This window comes from Gavia stellata, chromosome 24, assembly GCF_030936135.1.
Source record: "Gavia stellata isolate bGavSte3 chromosome 24, bGavSte3.hap2, whole genome shotgun sequence".
Lineage (NCBI taxonomy): Eukaryota > Metazoa > Chordata > Aves > Gaviiformes > Gaviidae > Gavia > Gavia stellata.
The window spans coordinates 7,522,049-7,540,663 of NC_082617.1; the positions used below are offsets into that span (position 1 = coordinate 7,522,049).

Sequence of the window (18,615 nt, forward strand, 5' to 3'; positions counted from 1 at the left end):
GAAAGCTTGGGTTACCACACCAAATAAACAGGTTCTTCAAAGCGAGCTAGCAGAAAACACAGGCACATCTGTACAAACGCAAAGCGGTATTTAGGGATAGACTAGTACTGGAGAGGCTAAGTCTTGAAAGCATTCAGGGAAGAAAAGTTCTGTCTCTTGCAAACACAACATGCTGAATCTTTAATGCAACTGCAGAATGTGAACAAACACAAAGCAACAAATACAGGCTGCCAGAATCAATAAAAAATGTGTAACTAAAATAGCCTTATTCTCAACCAGAATAAATGCAGCCTTGTAGAAAAAGCACCCACAAAAGCACAGGAGTCGTTATCTTTCTGCTTCCAGGAAACGTAAGCTACAGATCAGAGAGCCTTAAGACACACACCAATCAATCAGCACTTTTGACAACGTTATCGTGCTTGTAATAGCCTCTCTTGTTGGGATCTACCCATGCCCATCATATAGTAATAGGCACTCTGCTTAGTGCTGAGAAGTCTATGATTGTACCTCTGACTGATGCTATATTTACACCCTGTTCTTTCCTTAAAAACACCCTCAGGAACAGCTCACATCAAGAAACAAACCTAGTTTATCTAACAGTAACCTTTGTCTGGCTCATGATTAAACTGCTGCTCTCCTGCAAAAGCCCAAGAAAGCAGCTCCAGAAAGAAGGGAAAACTGCCTAATTGCTACACTTATATCATTCCCATCCTTATACTAGGATCTTCTCATGATTCCAAAGGCAGAATATGCGTTACACTGACATGGGAGAATGGAATACAGAAAGCCAGCTTTTTGCCCCAGCTCTAACCTACATCAGCCAAAATTAAATAACTCATTTCAGAATCTGAGTTGTGGAGAGCCTTGCATCTCTCAGGTGTTTTTAGCCATAGAAACTCTCGTTCTTTTTTTCTTGGAACATAAACAAAGACAGAACCTTGTTCTTATTTGTTCTTTCTTATATTTTAGTTGTTTCTGTTCTATATGAGAATACTGATTTAATTCTTCATTGGAGAGGTTTGACATACCTTTGATCCATCTCCTTCTGAATGTCTTTGTTTAGTTCATCGACTTTTTGCTGAAGTTTCTTTCTTCTTTGCTCAGGTGGGAGATTGCTGAAGTCTTCTGGCCCTGCTCCCTGCACAGAGTGGAACGGAGGGGGGAAAAAAAAAATTCAGAGCCTGAAAGAATCCTTCAGGATTGCATTTTGAAAACAGCTCACAAAAATCTGTGCAAAATCACAATGGTCTGAAGCATTGTTATCATTTGTATTGAGAGTTATCAGTCCCTGAATGGTTAGGAATCTGGATGCCTTAGAAATAATGCCAGGACCACATCCCACTTCCATGCCAAACGGCTAATGGGAGATCACCAAAGAATGCTAGAATTCAATGGCAAAGCTGAGAAACTATTTTTATCTATAGTTATAATCAGATTTTATTTAACAGAGTTCCATTCTCATGGAAAGCTGATCTTTCCTGCCTACCTCCACTCTGCTACAAACAGCATCCCCATAAAAGCAGTTGCTAGCTTTTACTCCTGTGTCACAGTCACACTTCTCATGTACACTACTAATTGCTGGGTTGCTCTGCATAGTCTGAGTGTTGGTCCAATACAGTTAATTTATGTCAGGGCTCTCCTGAACTCACTAAAGTAACAGAAGCACTTCCTCTGGCATTCTGCAGTTTAAAAAACACACTGCTTACTTTCCAGGATCCACATTCCGTGTCAAAGCCTCTAATTTTTATCTCTCTCACTTGTACTAGCATAAAAATCAGGAGTTACATCAAAGCCATAGAAGCAATCAATTTGAAATCATAACCAAAGAACAAAATTTGAAGACCACAGTGGTTACCTTTGTGTGATTCTGCCCTTTTCTGCCTTCAAACTGCTATGCCTCTTCTTGATTGCCTCAATTTGATACAGCAGACAGATGACACACAAAATACATCCATACTGTTTTCTTCAAAGTACTACCTATTTTTGTCTTGCAAGAAGGCAAGGGGGGCAGTTTGGGTGGGCTACACTTAACACACATCAATACTAATTAGTTGCACCATAAGGGAATGAGGTTCTTGTACATAATCTTGAATTTGTACAGGTTTTTCCTGTTTTGGTTTCTGCTCATTCCATGTCCCATTTCTAAGGGGGAATACCGGCCTATGGGAGAAAGAAGGGTAAAAACACATTGCTGAGTAACCAAATTCAATGGCCCAGCAGCTTACTGAAAGCTTGTGAGCAGAGTTGCAACATTAGTCTTACTAAAATGCCAAATCTCTCTCTCTGAGGAGTGTGATTTAGTGGAAACTCTGCCACAAAAGCTGCCCGTTAGACCCTTTCAACTCCGCACTGAATGTGCTCTGAGACAGTACTCTTTTTCTTCTGCATTTGCAGAACAAGCTGTTTAGAAAGAAAGCGTGTGGGTGTCAGAGGGATGGAGGACAACTACAGACAGGTCAACTCCTCCTCTGAAATGGTCTAGCCGTTTCAAAATAACAGAACAGGCAAACCTAATGAAATTGCTGCCATACTGATCTTCAGTAAAAGACAGCATATGTGTCTAGTTAAGCCTTGATCATCTGTGTAATAATACACTTAAAATTCCATTTCATAAGACAATGAGAAAGCAAATTTAAGACAAATGAAGGAAACAACTGAGTTACACTCATTCTGAAACTTTAACCACATGAAGTCTTAGCAGTGCTTACATTACCTGCTGTGCATGGTACAGGAGAGATCTATTTTAATTCATTGTTTAATGATAATAATATTTTGCTTGATAGCAACTCCCACATCACACTAGACATGAGAGTGATTCAATATATTTTATGGATAATCTACACACTAAAGCCATACGTATCTTTTTAAGGCAAAGCATCTGGATGTAGCTTTGTAAATAAACAAACAGATAGAGGAAAGACTACATAACAGTCTTCTCAATTTAAGCAGAAGAGACAGATATGCTTGAAAATATCCCCAGTTACGTATTAGGACAATGTAACAGATGTAGTTAAACAAATTTGGAAGAGCATCTTCTTTTTGATTCTTCAACTTCATTCAAAAGCTCTAGGTTGGACTAAATTCAGTATCTTTCTTCACAATGCTTCAGACCAAAGCATTAGTGTTGCATAGAAATGCATGCCTGAGACCAGGAGGTGATCTCACTCAGACTTTATTCCATGCTCAATAATTTTCCATCACAACAGAAGCTACAGTTCCTTTTCCAAAAGGAAGAGTCAAGGAGCAATTTTTGCACATGCTGGGCACATTTCATGCTTTCAAGCAAAAACACACCTGGGCTATCTCTCAGGTAGTGAACATTTCCTACGTTTTTAGAAATGCTTCAACAGTGAGTGGTGGTGGAGAATCTGTGCTATTTTTGATGTGTTATCATAGGACCAGCAGAGCCAGTGCCCACTAGATTTCCTTACATAAAGATACTGGGATTTAGGATGCAAATTGTCCCAAGATGAAGGACTGTGAAAAAAGAGACCATGTTAGGACCAATTTCTGGGCTGAAGCTACATATGGGGAGAGCATGAGGTTTATCAGCCCCGGTTCTGGCTCTTGTACAGCTAGGATCCAAGAGGAAATTACGAACAAGGCGATTTCCTTTGCCTGAGGTGCATGCAGGTCTCAGCCCTCTCTGCACATCTTTCTGATTCGTGCAAATCTTGGGGAAAGGCCAGGTCAGCCATTTATTTTGGAAGGATTTATTCCTACATACAAAGGCTTTGCCCTTCTACACAACATACTAGCACTGTGACTAGGAAAACAACAAATGGAAATCCCTGGTATAAATGCATTGGACTACCAGCCAGAAGTACCAAGGTTCGCAAGTAAGCTAGAGATTTCCATCATTCCTCAGGCCCACCACAGGTCTTCAGTGAGAAGCAATATTGCTAATGGAGCCCAAGCAAGTCACTGTGTTGACAGAGAAGCAGCAGGACCTGAAACCTCCAGAGCTACAGCAGGTAGCTTTCCTGGCCCATGCATTTCCTCCGAATAAGCTGCTATGAACAGAACAGGTCCACAGTCTATCCAAGAACAATGTATGTGTAGGTGGGAGAGAACACCTAAAGGCACTGACTGGTGAGGAATAAGAAAACTTTCAAGCTAATGCAGTTAAGGTGCTACTGCAGATCTTCTGAAGCTCTCCAAAACTGCCATCAGTCATTTGCAGCTCTTGCATGCTGGCATGAAGTGGGTCAGCAAACCAGTCGCATTCTCCTTGTGATTGGGCTCGTGAAGGGCAAAGTAATGTAGACAAGCTGTCAGCAACATATCAAGGTGTGGAGCATCTCAAGCAGTTATGGTACCTTGTGTATGAAGTTCAACACATAATTTGCTTTCCCAAATATGTTCACCCCTTCCCTTTCCAACTCAGTAACATATTATCTTACCGTAGTTCAAGAAACCTTCCCAGCTGCATCCAAGATAGAATTTAGGATTCATATATATGTATATCTCTCAATTTGCAAGTTCAAATCAGACTGAGTTAACCTTGTTGGTTAAGGTTTAGAGAACTTTAATTAATATCATTATTAGTTATTCTGAAGGACTACATAGGGCTGTAAAATGTAGGTGATAATGATGCAGATTCCCAGCAATACCTGGACATGGAAAGCAAACTTTGCAGCTATGTTACACAAAAGACATGCATTTCTCTCTGGAAAAGGTCCAGCAAGCAGAGACTTTTTTTTTTTTTTCTTTAAATGTTTTAATGTATACTTATGAAGTAGCAGAATTACTCAATACTGCTTTTCTACATTTTCATAGCCCTAGATTATAAAAGTGAAAACTAACTATGTGTTAGAGTTAATTTTTTAGCAGCTTATTAGAAAGACTGAATTCTGATCACCTCTATTAGACTCCAGACCTGTGTATTCAGAGTTATCTGATAAATATCAAAAAAAGCAGACACAAAGAAGAAACAAATTTAACAGTTAATTTCAGTGTCATGTCACATGTGGCACAGTGCACATTAAAACACACACGGAAAATTGTGATTAAAACACAGGACAGGCATGCTGTAAATGTGCTTACCAGCTTGAGAGAAAGCTTCATGTAAAAATTGGAGAGAAACGGGATGGGGGGAGAAAGAGAAAAAACAACAGTGCATCAGTAGAAGAGGAACTTTTTCAGACTGATGTTACAATAAAATGACACATAATTCCCTTGCTGTTGGAAGGCAAAATGGGTAACACTAACAGATCTGTGCAAAAGTTCACACGATGGGCCAGCATTATCAGTCAGCTGCCGTTTCCTCACCAGAAACAGAAAAAGTGTTGTACCTCTACACATCTGCTTTAGCACTGCAGGTAAAAATCTGGCCTGAATTGCCTTATTTGCAGCAGCTACAACAACAACAACCGTGCCTTTTCTCATTACAGTAACATCTCTGAAGTGGGAAAGAAACCTCAGAACTTGCAAATGTATGCAAGTCACTTTAGATCAAAAATGTACCGAAATGCAGTCACAAACGTCAGGCGCTTTATGCAAGGGCTTGAGAGAAGGGGTGATAACCCCTAGCCAACGCTTGGTGAAGAGGTAAGGTACTGCACTTGGCCTCCAGCTGCAAAAAGCATGATGGGATCTCCAGCGATCTCCTAGCTCTCAGGCCAATGTCCAAAGGACAACATCCCTGAAATATCCCCACTGATTGCGTACAGCGCAGTCTGGGCAGTCACGTAAAGTAATTTCATGTTCTTGAACAATTCAAAAACAAATACTCAGTCCCAAACGTATTTTGGCCGTACAGTCAGACAAGGTCAGGACCAAGAAGGAGAAAAAAAACCCCATACCTCTTCTCTCTACACCAAATTGATTCTATGACAGCATCATAAGACATTATTCAAGCTTTTAAAATGATATACATGATCTAATTCTTCAAAGGTTACCACATTTTCTGGTACAGAGCCAAAACATTATCTTTTAGTTACTCTGGGAAAACAAGACTAAAAAGTAGTATATGCTTAAAGGGCCTACCCAGCAGCATGGTTTGCCTCTGCCCTACATCACTTGCACACAGAGCTCTCAACAGCGCTGGAGGGCCTCAGAAACTGCCAGGTGAACAATGTGTCCGGGCAGCCGACCACCAAAATTACCAAAGCCTCTTCCAGTGTTGCAAGACGTTACGACAGCCGCAATTCAGAAGGTTTTCCAAGAGATAAGGGGACTAACTGTTACAGCGCCTTTCTGTTCTGTGCCAAGGAGCACAAGTTAGCTGCTGTTCAAGACATAAAGCCAGATTTTAAAAGGAGAATCAAATCTGCACCCAGCCTCCTCCTCCTCCAGCAACCTGCACTGTGCCTGTCCTACCAGCTCTTTGGGGAGAGTTGTGAAATGCTCAAACTATGCAACAAACTTGTAAGTGCATAAATGCACATGCTCGGTGTGAAAGACGGCTGAAACGTGAAAGTTGGAAAACGCCTCTCACTCCAGGCAATGATCTGTACTGTGAGACTTTGGAACCTCTTTTCATTCAAGAGTTCTCCGTTGTTTTACTACCAACAGCTCCCAGGTATGGTCCTCTCAAACAGACGCTCCATTTTTAGCAAAAGCACAGCTCTTCAGGATTGGATTTAAAATAAAGGTGGCTCCACACCTACAATGTTTTTGACAGCATGTTTTGAGAAATACCCATTTTCAAAAATAACAATTACCATTAGTTACCAGAATTTGTACAACAATACACGCCAACCATTCAAGGAAAACACATGGCCTTGCAATAAATAGGGAAATACTCCATTTGAACTGATGCACTCAGTGACAATGCAGCAGTTAAACTTCCTTCTGAAGTTCAGTCCATTAGGAAGTAAACACATGATAATAATCACAGTGCAATGAAGAAATTCACTTTCTCAGCTACGAGGCCATTAAAAAAAGCAAACAAACCCAATCCATTTGAGAAAATAATCATACAGGAAGGAGAAAGAATGAGCTAAAATATGCTGCTGAAGAAATTCAGCGTAGGCAGCTTTTGTTTGTGTAATTGCTTTAGCACTCCTGTGAACTTTAGCATAGACATGATCAGCACAAATTGAGATCCTTGTACATATATACAGACAAGACTCATGGTGCAGAATAAATATTTACCTATGAAGCACTCTATAAAAGGCACAAACGTATGCTACATGCGCTAGTTTCTAAACACTATTCGCTCTAAAGGCACTACACTACTGCGAAGAATCATCTGCATCAAGACTATTCTTTTGCTGTAAATTCAGCAAATTTGAAAGGGATTATAGACACTGTATGCCGAATTCTTATGCTGTTAAGTATGACAAAAATAGACAACTTATTAATAGCATTTCCAAATAGTACATCAGGGACTGTTATAACCAGTACAAATAACAAAGCAGATCATAAGACTGGAAACAATGAAATGCTGAAATAAGTCATATTTGCAGTTTTCCATTTCTGAAAAGTATTCATAATTTTACATGAGAACAATTCAGTTTCTATAAACAAATATAAGCAGACTGAAAATAAATCTGCATTAAACACTACACAACTACTTTTGCCCATTCTGTTGGGTTTTCACAGCTAGAAACTTGCTCAGAGCTTCTGGGAGAACAGGGGCATTTTTCGCCCAAACGATCAAATAAATTACATTTCTTCAAAATGAGCAAATCTGTTTCAAGCTGTCAATTTAAAACAAGTCTAGCTTAGTCTTGCAGGGAAAAAATGAAGAGTCTAAGAGCCACAAGCTTCAATAACACATGAGAGAGCATGAAAGCCAGCAAGTCCATGTGTTATTGGACAGTCACAGGCACTAACCTCACTTACAGAAAACAGGGTTGAAATAAATCACTGGACTTCCATACAACCAAGAAGTAATTTTCTTTCTTAGTGGTCCTGTAACAATCTCCCCATACTCTGCTCTATCCAGGTATCAGATTTAGATGTCACATATCTTGATTCCATGAACTATCATCATTACAGAGAGTTCAGGGAAGCTTCAGAAAGCTCCACAGAGTGCTCCACGACCAAGGCACAGAATGTGTCACTGTATTGCTGTAATTCAGGGGTTAGCTCATGATGCTCAAGACTGCATTCATAAAATAATTTAGAATAAATGCATGGAACCTGTTTGTAGTACTTACTCTGAATTTCACAGGTCCAGCTACTTTAATCGTGCCAATTTCAGCATTTCCAAGGCTAGCAGACGTATCTTTCCTGCACATAACACAGTAAGCTGCAACTTGCCTCCCACCGAATTTTCCTTTTATCTTTTACAAAGCACATTTCCACAGCACACTCTAACGGTGTTGTAAGTGGGGTTAGCGACTGTGCAGCAACGGTATGGGCTGATCACACCATACACGAACTTACAACATAGTCCCTAGCCTCAACGGCACACGTGGGTGTCCCTAAAGTCCTCTTCATGAGTTCTTTGTGAATATACAAAGACTGTGTCTGCTGGTGAGTCAGCAAGAGAAAACACACATCCGTTACAGTGGAGACGAGCACAGCACCTCAGTGCTTACTGCTTCTACAGCAAAAGACAGCTTGGCATTTAACCAGCCTTTAAGTGCAAAGTGAAAGCTTCCTAGAAACTAGGTGAATATTAAGAGTTTAGCATTCTCACATAAATCAGAAAATATCATGTTTTTAAATGCTAGCTTAAACACTTAAGGTCAGAAAACATCTCTCTCTCTGTGCCAGAATAAATCACGGCTTTAATGATCCCACCCGCCAAAAAACCCTGGCCTTTGCACAGATTTATACACTTACATTAGAATAACAAGTACTCCCAGGGGCAGGGAACAGAGCAGGTACGAGAGGGGGTGGTTTGTTTTGTTTGCTGTTTCTGCATGCTCACAGAACAACAAAGTACTGATCACCCAGGCAGACCAACAGCTAGGTGTCTAGGGAGAAGACTGTACAGTATGTCACAGAGGCAAGACAGAATGGTAAGGGAAAACATTAACTGGTGCAATGGAAATAAAATCACATTGTAATGAAGTCAACAACTTCCACTAAAAAGGAAACCACAAAAGTCCCTCCATGTGCCTTATGGAACCGCCTGGAGGCTGGAAATTGGGTAATGACAGCAATATCTGTGTCCCAGCTCCCAGGGCCATCTTCTCTGCTTAATCACAACCCAGTCTCCGAGGTAAGAGAGAAAAAGCCAGTCTGTCCAACACAGTAAATCAAAGGTGTAAGTTCTACCCCTGGATTTTGTTAGTTCAGAAGTATCGCTCTTTAAATAAAGGTGCTGATGTTACTGCCACTATAGCAATAAAACAAAAGAACACAAAATTAATATCAACTAGCAGAATATAGAGTCATCTTTGTCCTCAAAATGGAATTAGAAAAAGCAGAGCAAGCATAAATGAAATTATGACTTATGTAAGTGGTTCCTCATTTTTTGTACTCTTCTGGCTTTAACTTCCCTAAAGAGACAGAGTTGATTTTAAGTGTTACACTACTTTTATACTGCCTTTTTAAAGAGTTATTAGAAACAGCACTCACAAAAACTGTGTAAAAGACTTTTTTCCCCTCCTCTTCTAGTTCTGATCCATGACAAGTGCTGTAACGGTTTTACAGAATTTTCTACAATGGACATTTCTGCTGTTGGGGTTACAAGAAAGAAGCTTTGAAGAAAATACAAAAAATGTGATTAGGAAACCATAGACACTGACAAGAGTCAGCACCTAATTTTTAAAATTTTTTTTTTAAAAAAACAGAGTAGGATTTCATATTGGCAGTGACCACTGATACTGGTATTGGCGCCTCTACATTAACCTCGCATCTGTTGTAAATTGTTCAGGCATCTGCTTCCTTCCATGAAAACAAGATTCATTGGATTTTTTGGTTTGGAAGCAAAATTAAAACCAGACTGGGCACAGGACACATCATTACTAATTACATAATTCATTTTAATAGTCACCAGTGATTTTTCCGCTTTAGTTTTGTAATTTCTCTTTCCAAATGCAACTTAAGATGCTAAAGCAAAACTTTATATGGAAATTACTAAAACATACTGCTTTCTGCAGACATGCTCTGATACCAAAGATTTCATGGAGGAATTGTATGGGAATCCATCCAATCCATACAACTCACTTATGTTTCAAGGATCAATTACAATGTGCAGTTCTGCTGGTGGTATTTATCCTGTTAAGGTCTTAATATCTACTGGACTTGTTCGCATTAAGTAGTTCCTTTTCATGCACTTCTTCCTTAAGCCAGTGCAAAAAAGGAACACGATCCAGTTTCCTCTGAAATAAACAAATTGTTACCCTGGCTTTTGTAGGAGTTAACAGCTCATTTCATCAACAAAGCCAGGAAGGACCTGCTTGACAATTTGGTTGAATACTCTCAAACAATACTTAAAATGCTTTGTGGCCATCTTTACTGCAAGGTGTCTGGCTGGAGTGGAATTTTGTCTCTGAACAAAACCAGCAGCGGGGAGACAATGTTCAGAGCAAATGAAATTATACAGTGTCCAAAGTCAAAGACCGATTACATTGTACTGTCCTGCTGGCTCCCTGCACGACCTTTCCAAAAGTTGCTTCACTGATGTATTTCTGTACAGATCAAATGTTCTTCAGTATAGAGGACAGTTTCCCCTCTATGTCCTCCTAATTTCTTTGCTAACATCACAATCCAGTATTCGTAACATTACTGCTCATGCCCCTGAGCAAAATGCAGATGTTTTTGGATTTGGCAGGGGGATGGAGAGGAACTGAGAAAAGGAAATGTTATAAAACTTAACATGGTAAAAGCAGAATTAACAGTATTATCTGTCTGTAGTGAATATAAAGTGGGTCATATCAACCACATCAGCTGAAACAAATGCCAACCACTTATTTTTCATCTGATCAATTGACAGGATTTGGGGGTGATTCTTCATTTATTTTTTGCCTGGTTAGAATTATGTAATTTTTGAAGGTCATATGGCATTCTCATGAGCTTTTAGTCTGACCATTTGTACAAAAAAAAAAAAATCACCAAGGACCTATGAAATGTGAACTTGACAAGATTTCAAATCAGACTGAGCAAGCTGCCAGAGCTTTGCAGCCTCTCCTACTCCATATTTCTAGACAAACCAAGTGGCCTGAATTCGCCCCTCTGGAAAAAGAGACGATGATCTGACCACTGGCCTCCAACTTTGCGGGAGGAGTCAGGCAGGAAAAGTATTTACATACAAACATCCTGGTAGCTAACAGAGGAAGGAAATGAAATAGAAAGAGAACACAGTGAAAGGTTTAAATGAAGATTTAGCAATAGCCTTTCCTTGCACTTTTTTAATGAACATGTCAGCAGAAATTTGAGGGATTTCAGAGAAGACTACTGGAAATTGTTCTCGTTATTTTACCTTTCACACAAACCACTTAAAACAGTATGCAGGATTCGTAAGACTCGCTTGGACTTCTCAGATAGATAATACATAAAATAATGGCTTTTCTTCAGGAAATATTAAAAGCAATTAGTCATAATTGCTTATACGGCTAAATACTCACTAAATAAGAATTTGTACATTTGAAATATAAGCTTGTGAAGTGTGCATGAAACCACAAACTAGTATTTTTAAATCAAGTTAGAATTATTCAGCACTATTTTCACTATTCTGTTCCGTGAATGGCACTATTGGAGCACTAGATCGCAACACAGACCCTCACCTTCAGCAGTGCCTCACTCTCCGAAGTCTCACTGCTACCCTGCATGAAGACGACTGCCAGACGCCTACCTACCGAAAGCGGGTGCCATCAAGACACCCACTACCTAGCACATCCCCCAGGTTTGCTGCTACAGGAACAGAACTGAAAGACTGTTTGCCCCAGCCCCCAAAGCCACTGAGAAAAGATGCTCTGAGCCAAACTGCAACTGAGGGAAGGAGGTACATTTACAGAACCTGCCTTTGGACAACTTAGAAACTTCCCACTTCCCTAATGAAAAGCACCAGAAATAGGATTTTTTGGGTCCTGAATGTCCCATTAAATGGCAATTCCCTAGCAAAGAACTGAAAACCACTCTGTATAAAACATTGGGGTTTTTTTTAAATGTACTGTCTGCAATCAGATGAGACAAAATATTGTCTACAGCACTGTTCTCAATTCTTTGTAACTAACCACTGAAGTTCCCCACTGAAATCATCTCTACTTTTATACAATTCCAGCCCTCAGCCCTAAATGTCAGTGCAGTCCCTGGAGCAGAATTTGGGCTTTTTAAAGTAGTCACTTCCTTGCTGTTACAGCCTGCTGTAAAAAACGTTTTAAAATACTGAACACTTGTGTCTCCTTCCTGTTAATTTTTATAGGAGGAAATAATTCTAAGGACCTTAACCTAGGAGCCAAAGCCATGCTGTGCCAGCAACTTCTCAGTACAACTGTGCCACGTGCAAGCTTCTGGGAAGATAAAGTCATGGTTTTGTTTGACAAATGGAAAATTTTATCTCAAAGACCTGTCATTTTACTTACTGCTTATGAAGACCACCAATGAGAGCTTCTAATTCAACACAAACAATTCAACATCATTTTAGCAATATAGTCACAGCTGATGTCAAGGACAGGAACAGAGCAGCTGACCTGGGAAAACTCGGGCCATGCTTCCTACTTTACCAGCAGCAAAAGAGACAGGGACACTGCACTTGCAACAGTGATGATGTGTCAGAAAGTGTTGATCCAGTTTGATCTAGACCCAGGTGAATCCCCAAGGTCAGCCATGGAGGCTTGCAGCTTCTCTGCACTGTACAATGCATAAACCAGCATCTAACACACTGCATTTCAGCTGCTGGCAGGGGAAAAACCCAAACCCTCATCCCCCAAAACATCTCATCTGTGTTCTGGAGCTCGCGTGCTAGACTGATAAAGCTTTTGCAGACAGAGTATCATTTTAAAACTGTGTGCATCTTAGCACTGGGAAGTGAAAGTCAGTTCAGAAACCAACAAAATCTGTGGACTTAATGTGAAATGCCCAGAAAAAGATGTGCTGGCCTACAATTCTGCATGCTAATGTGTGTAGGGAAGGCTGCAAGGACAAGTCAAACACGGAACTTGAAATTTTTTTCTTAGCTTTGCAATGGTTCATCACATAATGTTTATCAAACTTTTAGTTAATGTCTTTCCTCCGCAGTTTGCAAGAATGGCAGCTATTAGTGGCCATTACAAATAGTTTTTCAACTCGGTATTTTTGTGAAGATATTTCATTGACATTTAAAGTGTCAAGAATAAAAATTGTGGAAAAAACATTGAAAACTGATTAGTAAAAAAGTTAAAGAGCATGGCAGGATTTAAAATTCTTCTATGGATGCTTTAAAAGCTGTTTAAGCCACATCATCTGCTCAAGGAGGCCCAAACGCAGACATGATAAACTTGTTGGGAAGCAGGATTTCTTAGGCTGTCTACAAGAATCAAATCAAACCTTCCTATCCTATTGAAACTTCACGTTACGGGATGTGGTTAAGATCCTTGAGAAGTGTCAGACCCAGATATTTAGACACAACTGTAATCAATACATCTAGGTAGCTGCAGGGAACATTAAATTCAGCGTGTCGTCCCCCCCAGTCTCCACCAACATGGCAGCCCTGGGTTAAAGCACCCATGTACCAAGTAAACAACTTTATTACCACCTAGAATCAGTTCATCTTTCACATCTCACCCATTTCTTTATCTTAAGACTCAGACTTACTAAGCAAGCTAACACTGCAGCACTTGAAGCACAAGCTGAGGCCGAGTCTCTGGAACAGAAGTTGCACAGAGGCGTACTTGGCCATAAAATACAGGGAAGTCATCTTCCCGTTACTACAGCAAGAGGTGTCAGATCTTTTCAGGGAAATGCCTGAACTTGCACCAACTGAGGTCAGAAGAATTATTTTCTAGAATCCCTCCTAATTTACTCTCCTCCTTCTGACACAGATATTAAGCTGAATCCACCCTGCAGAGAGGAAAACTTCTCACATTAAGGTAGACAACATGCAGCATCAGGATCAGAGTAAACCTCTGAATGGGGCTCCTCCAAACCTACTCTGCCACAGACATACGCAGGGCTACTAAATAAACGACTGACTTCTACATGAGTATTACTTAATGTTCAGCTCTTCCATACTTTGGACAAACCCTCCTCCCCAAAAAACCCGAATGGGTAATTTCCATCAGCAACTGTACTTTTTGTGGTTTCATTGTGGGGTTTTTGACTACAAATGGCTTTATAGGTTGGGATTCTTGGATTTGTCTGCATGTTATGATAAAACACAATGGATTCATTCACAAAACAAAACAAGTTTTTACATAACAGAACGTGCAATAAAAGCGCAAGAAAGAAAGAAAAGAAAGAAAGAGAGAGAGAGGTATCCAGAGGAGAACTTACCCCGCGCTTTAGGCTCCTGAAGCAGTGGATTTTGGGTTTGGAGGTCATGAACTCGTTGAAGCGATGGGAGAGGGGTTCCTTTTGCTGCTTGGGAGACTGGGGGCCGTTGGGAACAGCAGAGGGTGAGGCAGAGGCAGGGGGAGGAGGAGGGGGCTGATGGGGGGATGTTAAAAGGGACATAAGCTACGTATAAGAGATGGAGAAGTGATAGAATAAAAACCAAAATAAAAAGATAAAACACAAAACGAAAATAAGCATCAAAACCAATATTTGAAATCCAGAGAAAAAAACAATTAAATAATTAAATATTAAAGGCCATGGTTCAAAAGAGGGGGGAAAGCAGTATTTAAGAGTTGTGTTAAATGAAGAATGTGATAAATGGAAGTTTTAGTAAGTGATGCAACAGAAGAGTAACACAAAGTATTCTGACAGGAGGCTCATGCAGACTCTTCCATGCAGCGCTATCCCCATATATTGCCCTGTTCTCGCTCTGTGGACAGCTCAGAATAATGCATATGGATAGAGCTTTCAAATACCTGAATTTAAATGGATCAGATAAGGAAGGTACCTTAGTGCCCAGTAGAGTTTCTATTATCTGGAAAACAACAAACCACATTCCTTCCTGCTTTCAAACCATACCTCAGTAATGTGCATCACACTACACTTTTACAAATTATTCTATGAATTTACTCAGGAGTTAGTCCTGTTTTTTTTTTTTTCTGGCTACACTGATGTAAGCACCAGACAGCCGTGTTCTCTCATATACCAGCACGACAGGAATGATCCATTTTGAACAGGTAGATGTTTTGACTGTGTAATTAGTAGAAGTGGTTTCGTATGGGTCACAGCAAGTGTGAGATCAAAACAACGAAGCTACTCTGGGCTTCCATCAGTGTTACTGAAAACCGACTTAGTCCAGTCACCCTGACACATTCTGGTAACCCCAGATATATGCTGCCATGCATTATGGTGTAAAATATGACAGTGAAATGAAAAAGGTTTAATGGATACATAAGTTAATATGGTCTTTTAAAAAAGTCAACTGCTCAGTTAGTTATGCTCCGTTAGTTGTGCTTAAGAAGAATGAATCGCAGCAATTCCTTGTTCCCAGCCACCCAACTGCTGAACCCAGTGCACAGACTGAAAAGATAACACAAATGAAAAGCCAAGGAGAGTTTTAGAAGTGTCAAAACAGTAATGCCACATTAGAGCTTCCCAAAAGTAACAATGTTAGTTAGCACACATGGCGCTAGGTAAGTGGTATACAATTCCTTCTGAGTTACAAACAGAAATGGACCATGGCAGAGACGTGACAACTAAAGTTAAATTAATATAAAAACTGCAACATAATTAAAGAATTTATACGAGAAAAAAAATTTAAAGATATAAAGAAAATTAAGTAACCAAAGACTACAACAAAACACCATATTAAGACATCAGTTATTAACTTTCTGAATCTAAAATTCTCTTTAAAAAATTGTAATTGCCAGGATTACTAGACAACACAGAGGTTATTGACTATAAACATACTAGCACCAAGCTCAAGTTTGCAAGTCAGTACCTTATTTTTCTTGATGAATGGCCACAACTTGCCCTTGGATTTGCTACCAAATTTCGGCTCAGACTTCCCATCCCCTCTGGAGTTGGAAAGGCTAGATTCCGAGACAGTCCGCTTCATTGGCTGCGTGAAGTCCTCAAAGTCGATATCTCCCGGAGGCTCGAACCCTGATTTAAAGGCTTCTATTACCAGCTGTGAATCCTGAAATGGGACAGATCCAGTACAAGTATAAACATCTCAGATGAGGGCTGTCATCAAATTGGTGGCATAGAAAAACAGTACAAGGACAAGAAAGTTCGCCCTGTGCGGGAACCAACCTTTACAGGGACCAGTCTCATTCCCAGGAACGAACACCCTTCCAGACCCCAGGATCAATACAAGTCTCTCCAACTTCTGCTGCAAGATCAGGGCACCTTGGACCTATTTTCACTACCATGATGTGCTTTAAAAAAAACCAACCGCCTAGGCACAGCATAGTATCCTACCAAAACAAGGCACTCTAACGTGTAAAGTTTAATACTCTCCGATACTAAAGTGATAAATGCCGTTAAGAACACAACCACCACCCCACACAGAACAAAATTTTCCAACCTATGTCAGTCAGAATGTATTACAACTGGGAACATAAATGGCTACAGTCTCAGTTTCATAATAGATCTCTAAATAAACAATCAGTTTATGGAAATAAAGCAGGTGAGCTTTAGCCTCAAATGGTCTGTTATTTCCTGTTATGAAACTATAGCCCATTGTGCAAAGGTATCACTGAGACCAGTCATTACTCAAAATACCAACAGATAAAAACCAGAGGATTATGGTCTGTTTAGGAAAATTAAAAAAAATAGATAACTATCAGTAAAGCACAGGTCATTGTAGTTAACTAAAGATGATGCTTAGGAAGAGTAAACTCAGGTCTCTGCACTCCAGCCTTCCACTCACTGCGCTGCACAACCCCTGAGTCTGACCACAGCCTAGCAATGTTTTCATTCCTTTTGTTTCGTTTCCAACACAAAAATCAAAATTCTGATACAAACATCTTTTAAAGGCTTTTTCATGTCTACTTGTGAAAATTACTAAGAGCTTATTATTGTTAGCTTTACTGACTAGAAAAGCAATCATACTTCAGTAACTGAACAGGTAACTTAAGTGACTCATAACAAAGACTTAAGGTATAGAATTGCTGGGCATGCAGCTGTAGCAAACTAGTAGAAAATCTCAATAAATACTCCTATATAAAGGAGCTCTTGAGTGATCACACTGCCACAAGTTGACAAGTTGGTGCTTGTGAACTCAGCTACAGTAAATGACAGGAGTTTATCTTACGAGCTTTACCTAACAGCTGAGCAGTCCAAGGTCACACAAGTAGCCCAACACCTCGGTGCAGGCAGTGGCTGGGAACTCCACGTGCTGTCATTAAAGCCACATTCCCTTTTGGCACTACTAGGAGTGCTAGATGCAAGTCAGCCACACCACACACCGGCTGTGTACTCTGTACAATGGTTTATACTCTTTTTTTTTTTAATATTTATGTTTGACAGAGGGAAAAGGAAAAATAAAGCAAGAACAACATAGACCATTTTTCCTAGTCAGGTCTACAAACAATTAATTACACATAAGCTCAAATTCAGACTTCAGCTTGCCAAATGCATTTAAATCTTATGGACTCAGAAAAAAATTATTTTAACACACTTCTCATCTACTTGACTTCTTGGGAAGAGAGCTTTTCATGTTATACTGTTCTAACAGTTTTCTTCTAAGATCATTAGAAAAAACTGTGCCACAGCACACAAATATGTTATTAGTCTCTAGAGAAGAGCATCAGCATCCTGTTCAGATAAAAAAGATGAACTTGTTGCTTTGAAGGCATTTCACAGATTATGTCCGTAGGTAAAACGCTATTGATGAGAAATCTAGTGGGATATAAACATATCTAGAGGCCAGGCTCAGTTGAGCAAAACACAGCTATAGGAAATGCTTTGCAAAAGTCTTCATGGGGTTGTGAAGAAAATTAGGTTTAAGATCCTCAACGTATCAGATGCACTGTGACACTCCTACACAACTTTTAGGGAGGTAGAACAACACTTTCCGTTATCTCATTCTAGTTTGACATTAAAACTTCCTGACATCTAAACATTTGAAGATACTATTAAAAACAGTCATGAAAGCAAGATGAATAAGGAAATGAGAAGAGACTGCAAACACACACACAAGGTTACATTAAATACTCTATTGGTATTTTATCCTATGCATGGAGCTTTTCTTTTTTTCCTCTCAATTTTACAGTGTTTCTTCCATTTAGTCAAAACATCCTTCTACTACAATGGAGCTAAAAATAACCAGCATGCTCCATATATCACAGAGATAATGTCATAACAGGAACTCCAAAGTCCGTAACAAATTAATTTTATCTGCTGCTAGAGCCTTCTGAAGCAAGTTCTGCATAGGTTCACCCAGCAGTCACTATAGCTTACCCTTGCAACATGACCTCTGTGTTGTCCGAGTTGTTAGAAAGAGGAGATGAAAAAGAAGCATATTTACAACTGCATTAGAAAAACAGGGCTAACCAGCATTCCCAGCTAAATCCAGACAGTTTCTATGGCTATTAGCGGGAATTCTATACACTTCAGTAAAGGCATAAAGCAATCCTATTTACAGTTACAAATTTAGTAACTAAACCTGAAAGACTGGCCATTTTGCAAGTAGGCATAAGGCAGAACTTTGCAATATTTGATCTGCAGACAATA

The 18,615-nt window shown here is 39.8% G+C and overlaps 1 protein-coding gene across 1 annotated transcript in view; it reads right to left on the reverse strand.

Annotated features, from left to right (window-relative positions):
- The window catches only part of FNBP1 (formin binding protein 1), a 96,474-nt gene that overhangs the window by 4,323 nt on the left and 73,536 nt on the right, over window positions 1-18,615 (reverse strand). The window contains exons 9-12 of the mRNA XM_059829002.1: window positions 15,878-16,075; window positions 14,317-14,499; window positions 5,047-5,061; window positions 1,029-1,138 (exon numbers count right to left, since the gene is read on the reverse strand). Of these exons, the coding sequence (XP_059684985.1) occupies window positions 1,029-1,138; window positions 5,047-5,061; window positions 14,317-14,499; window positions 15,878-16,075 (506 nt within the window). The remainder of the gene's footprint in view (window positions 1-1,028; window positions 1,139-5,046; window positions 5,062-14,316; window positions 14,500-15,877; window positions 16,076-18,615) is intronic.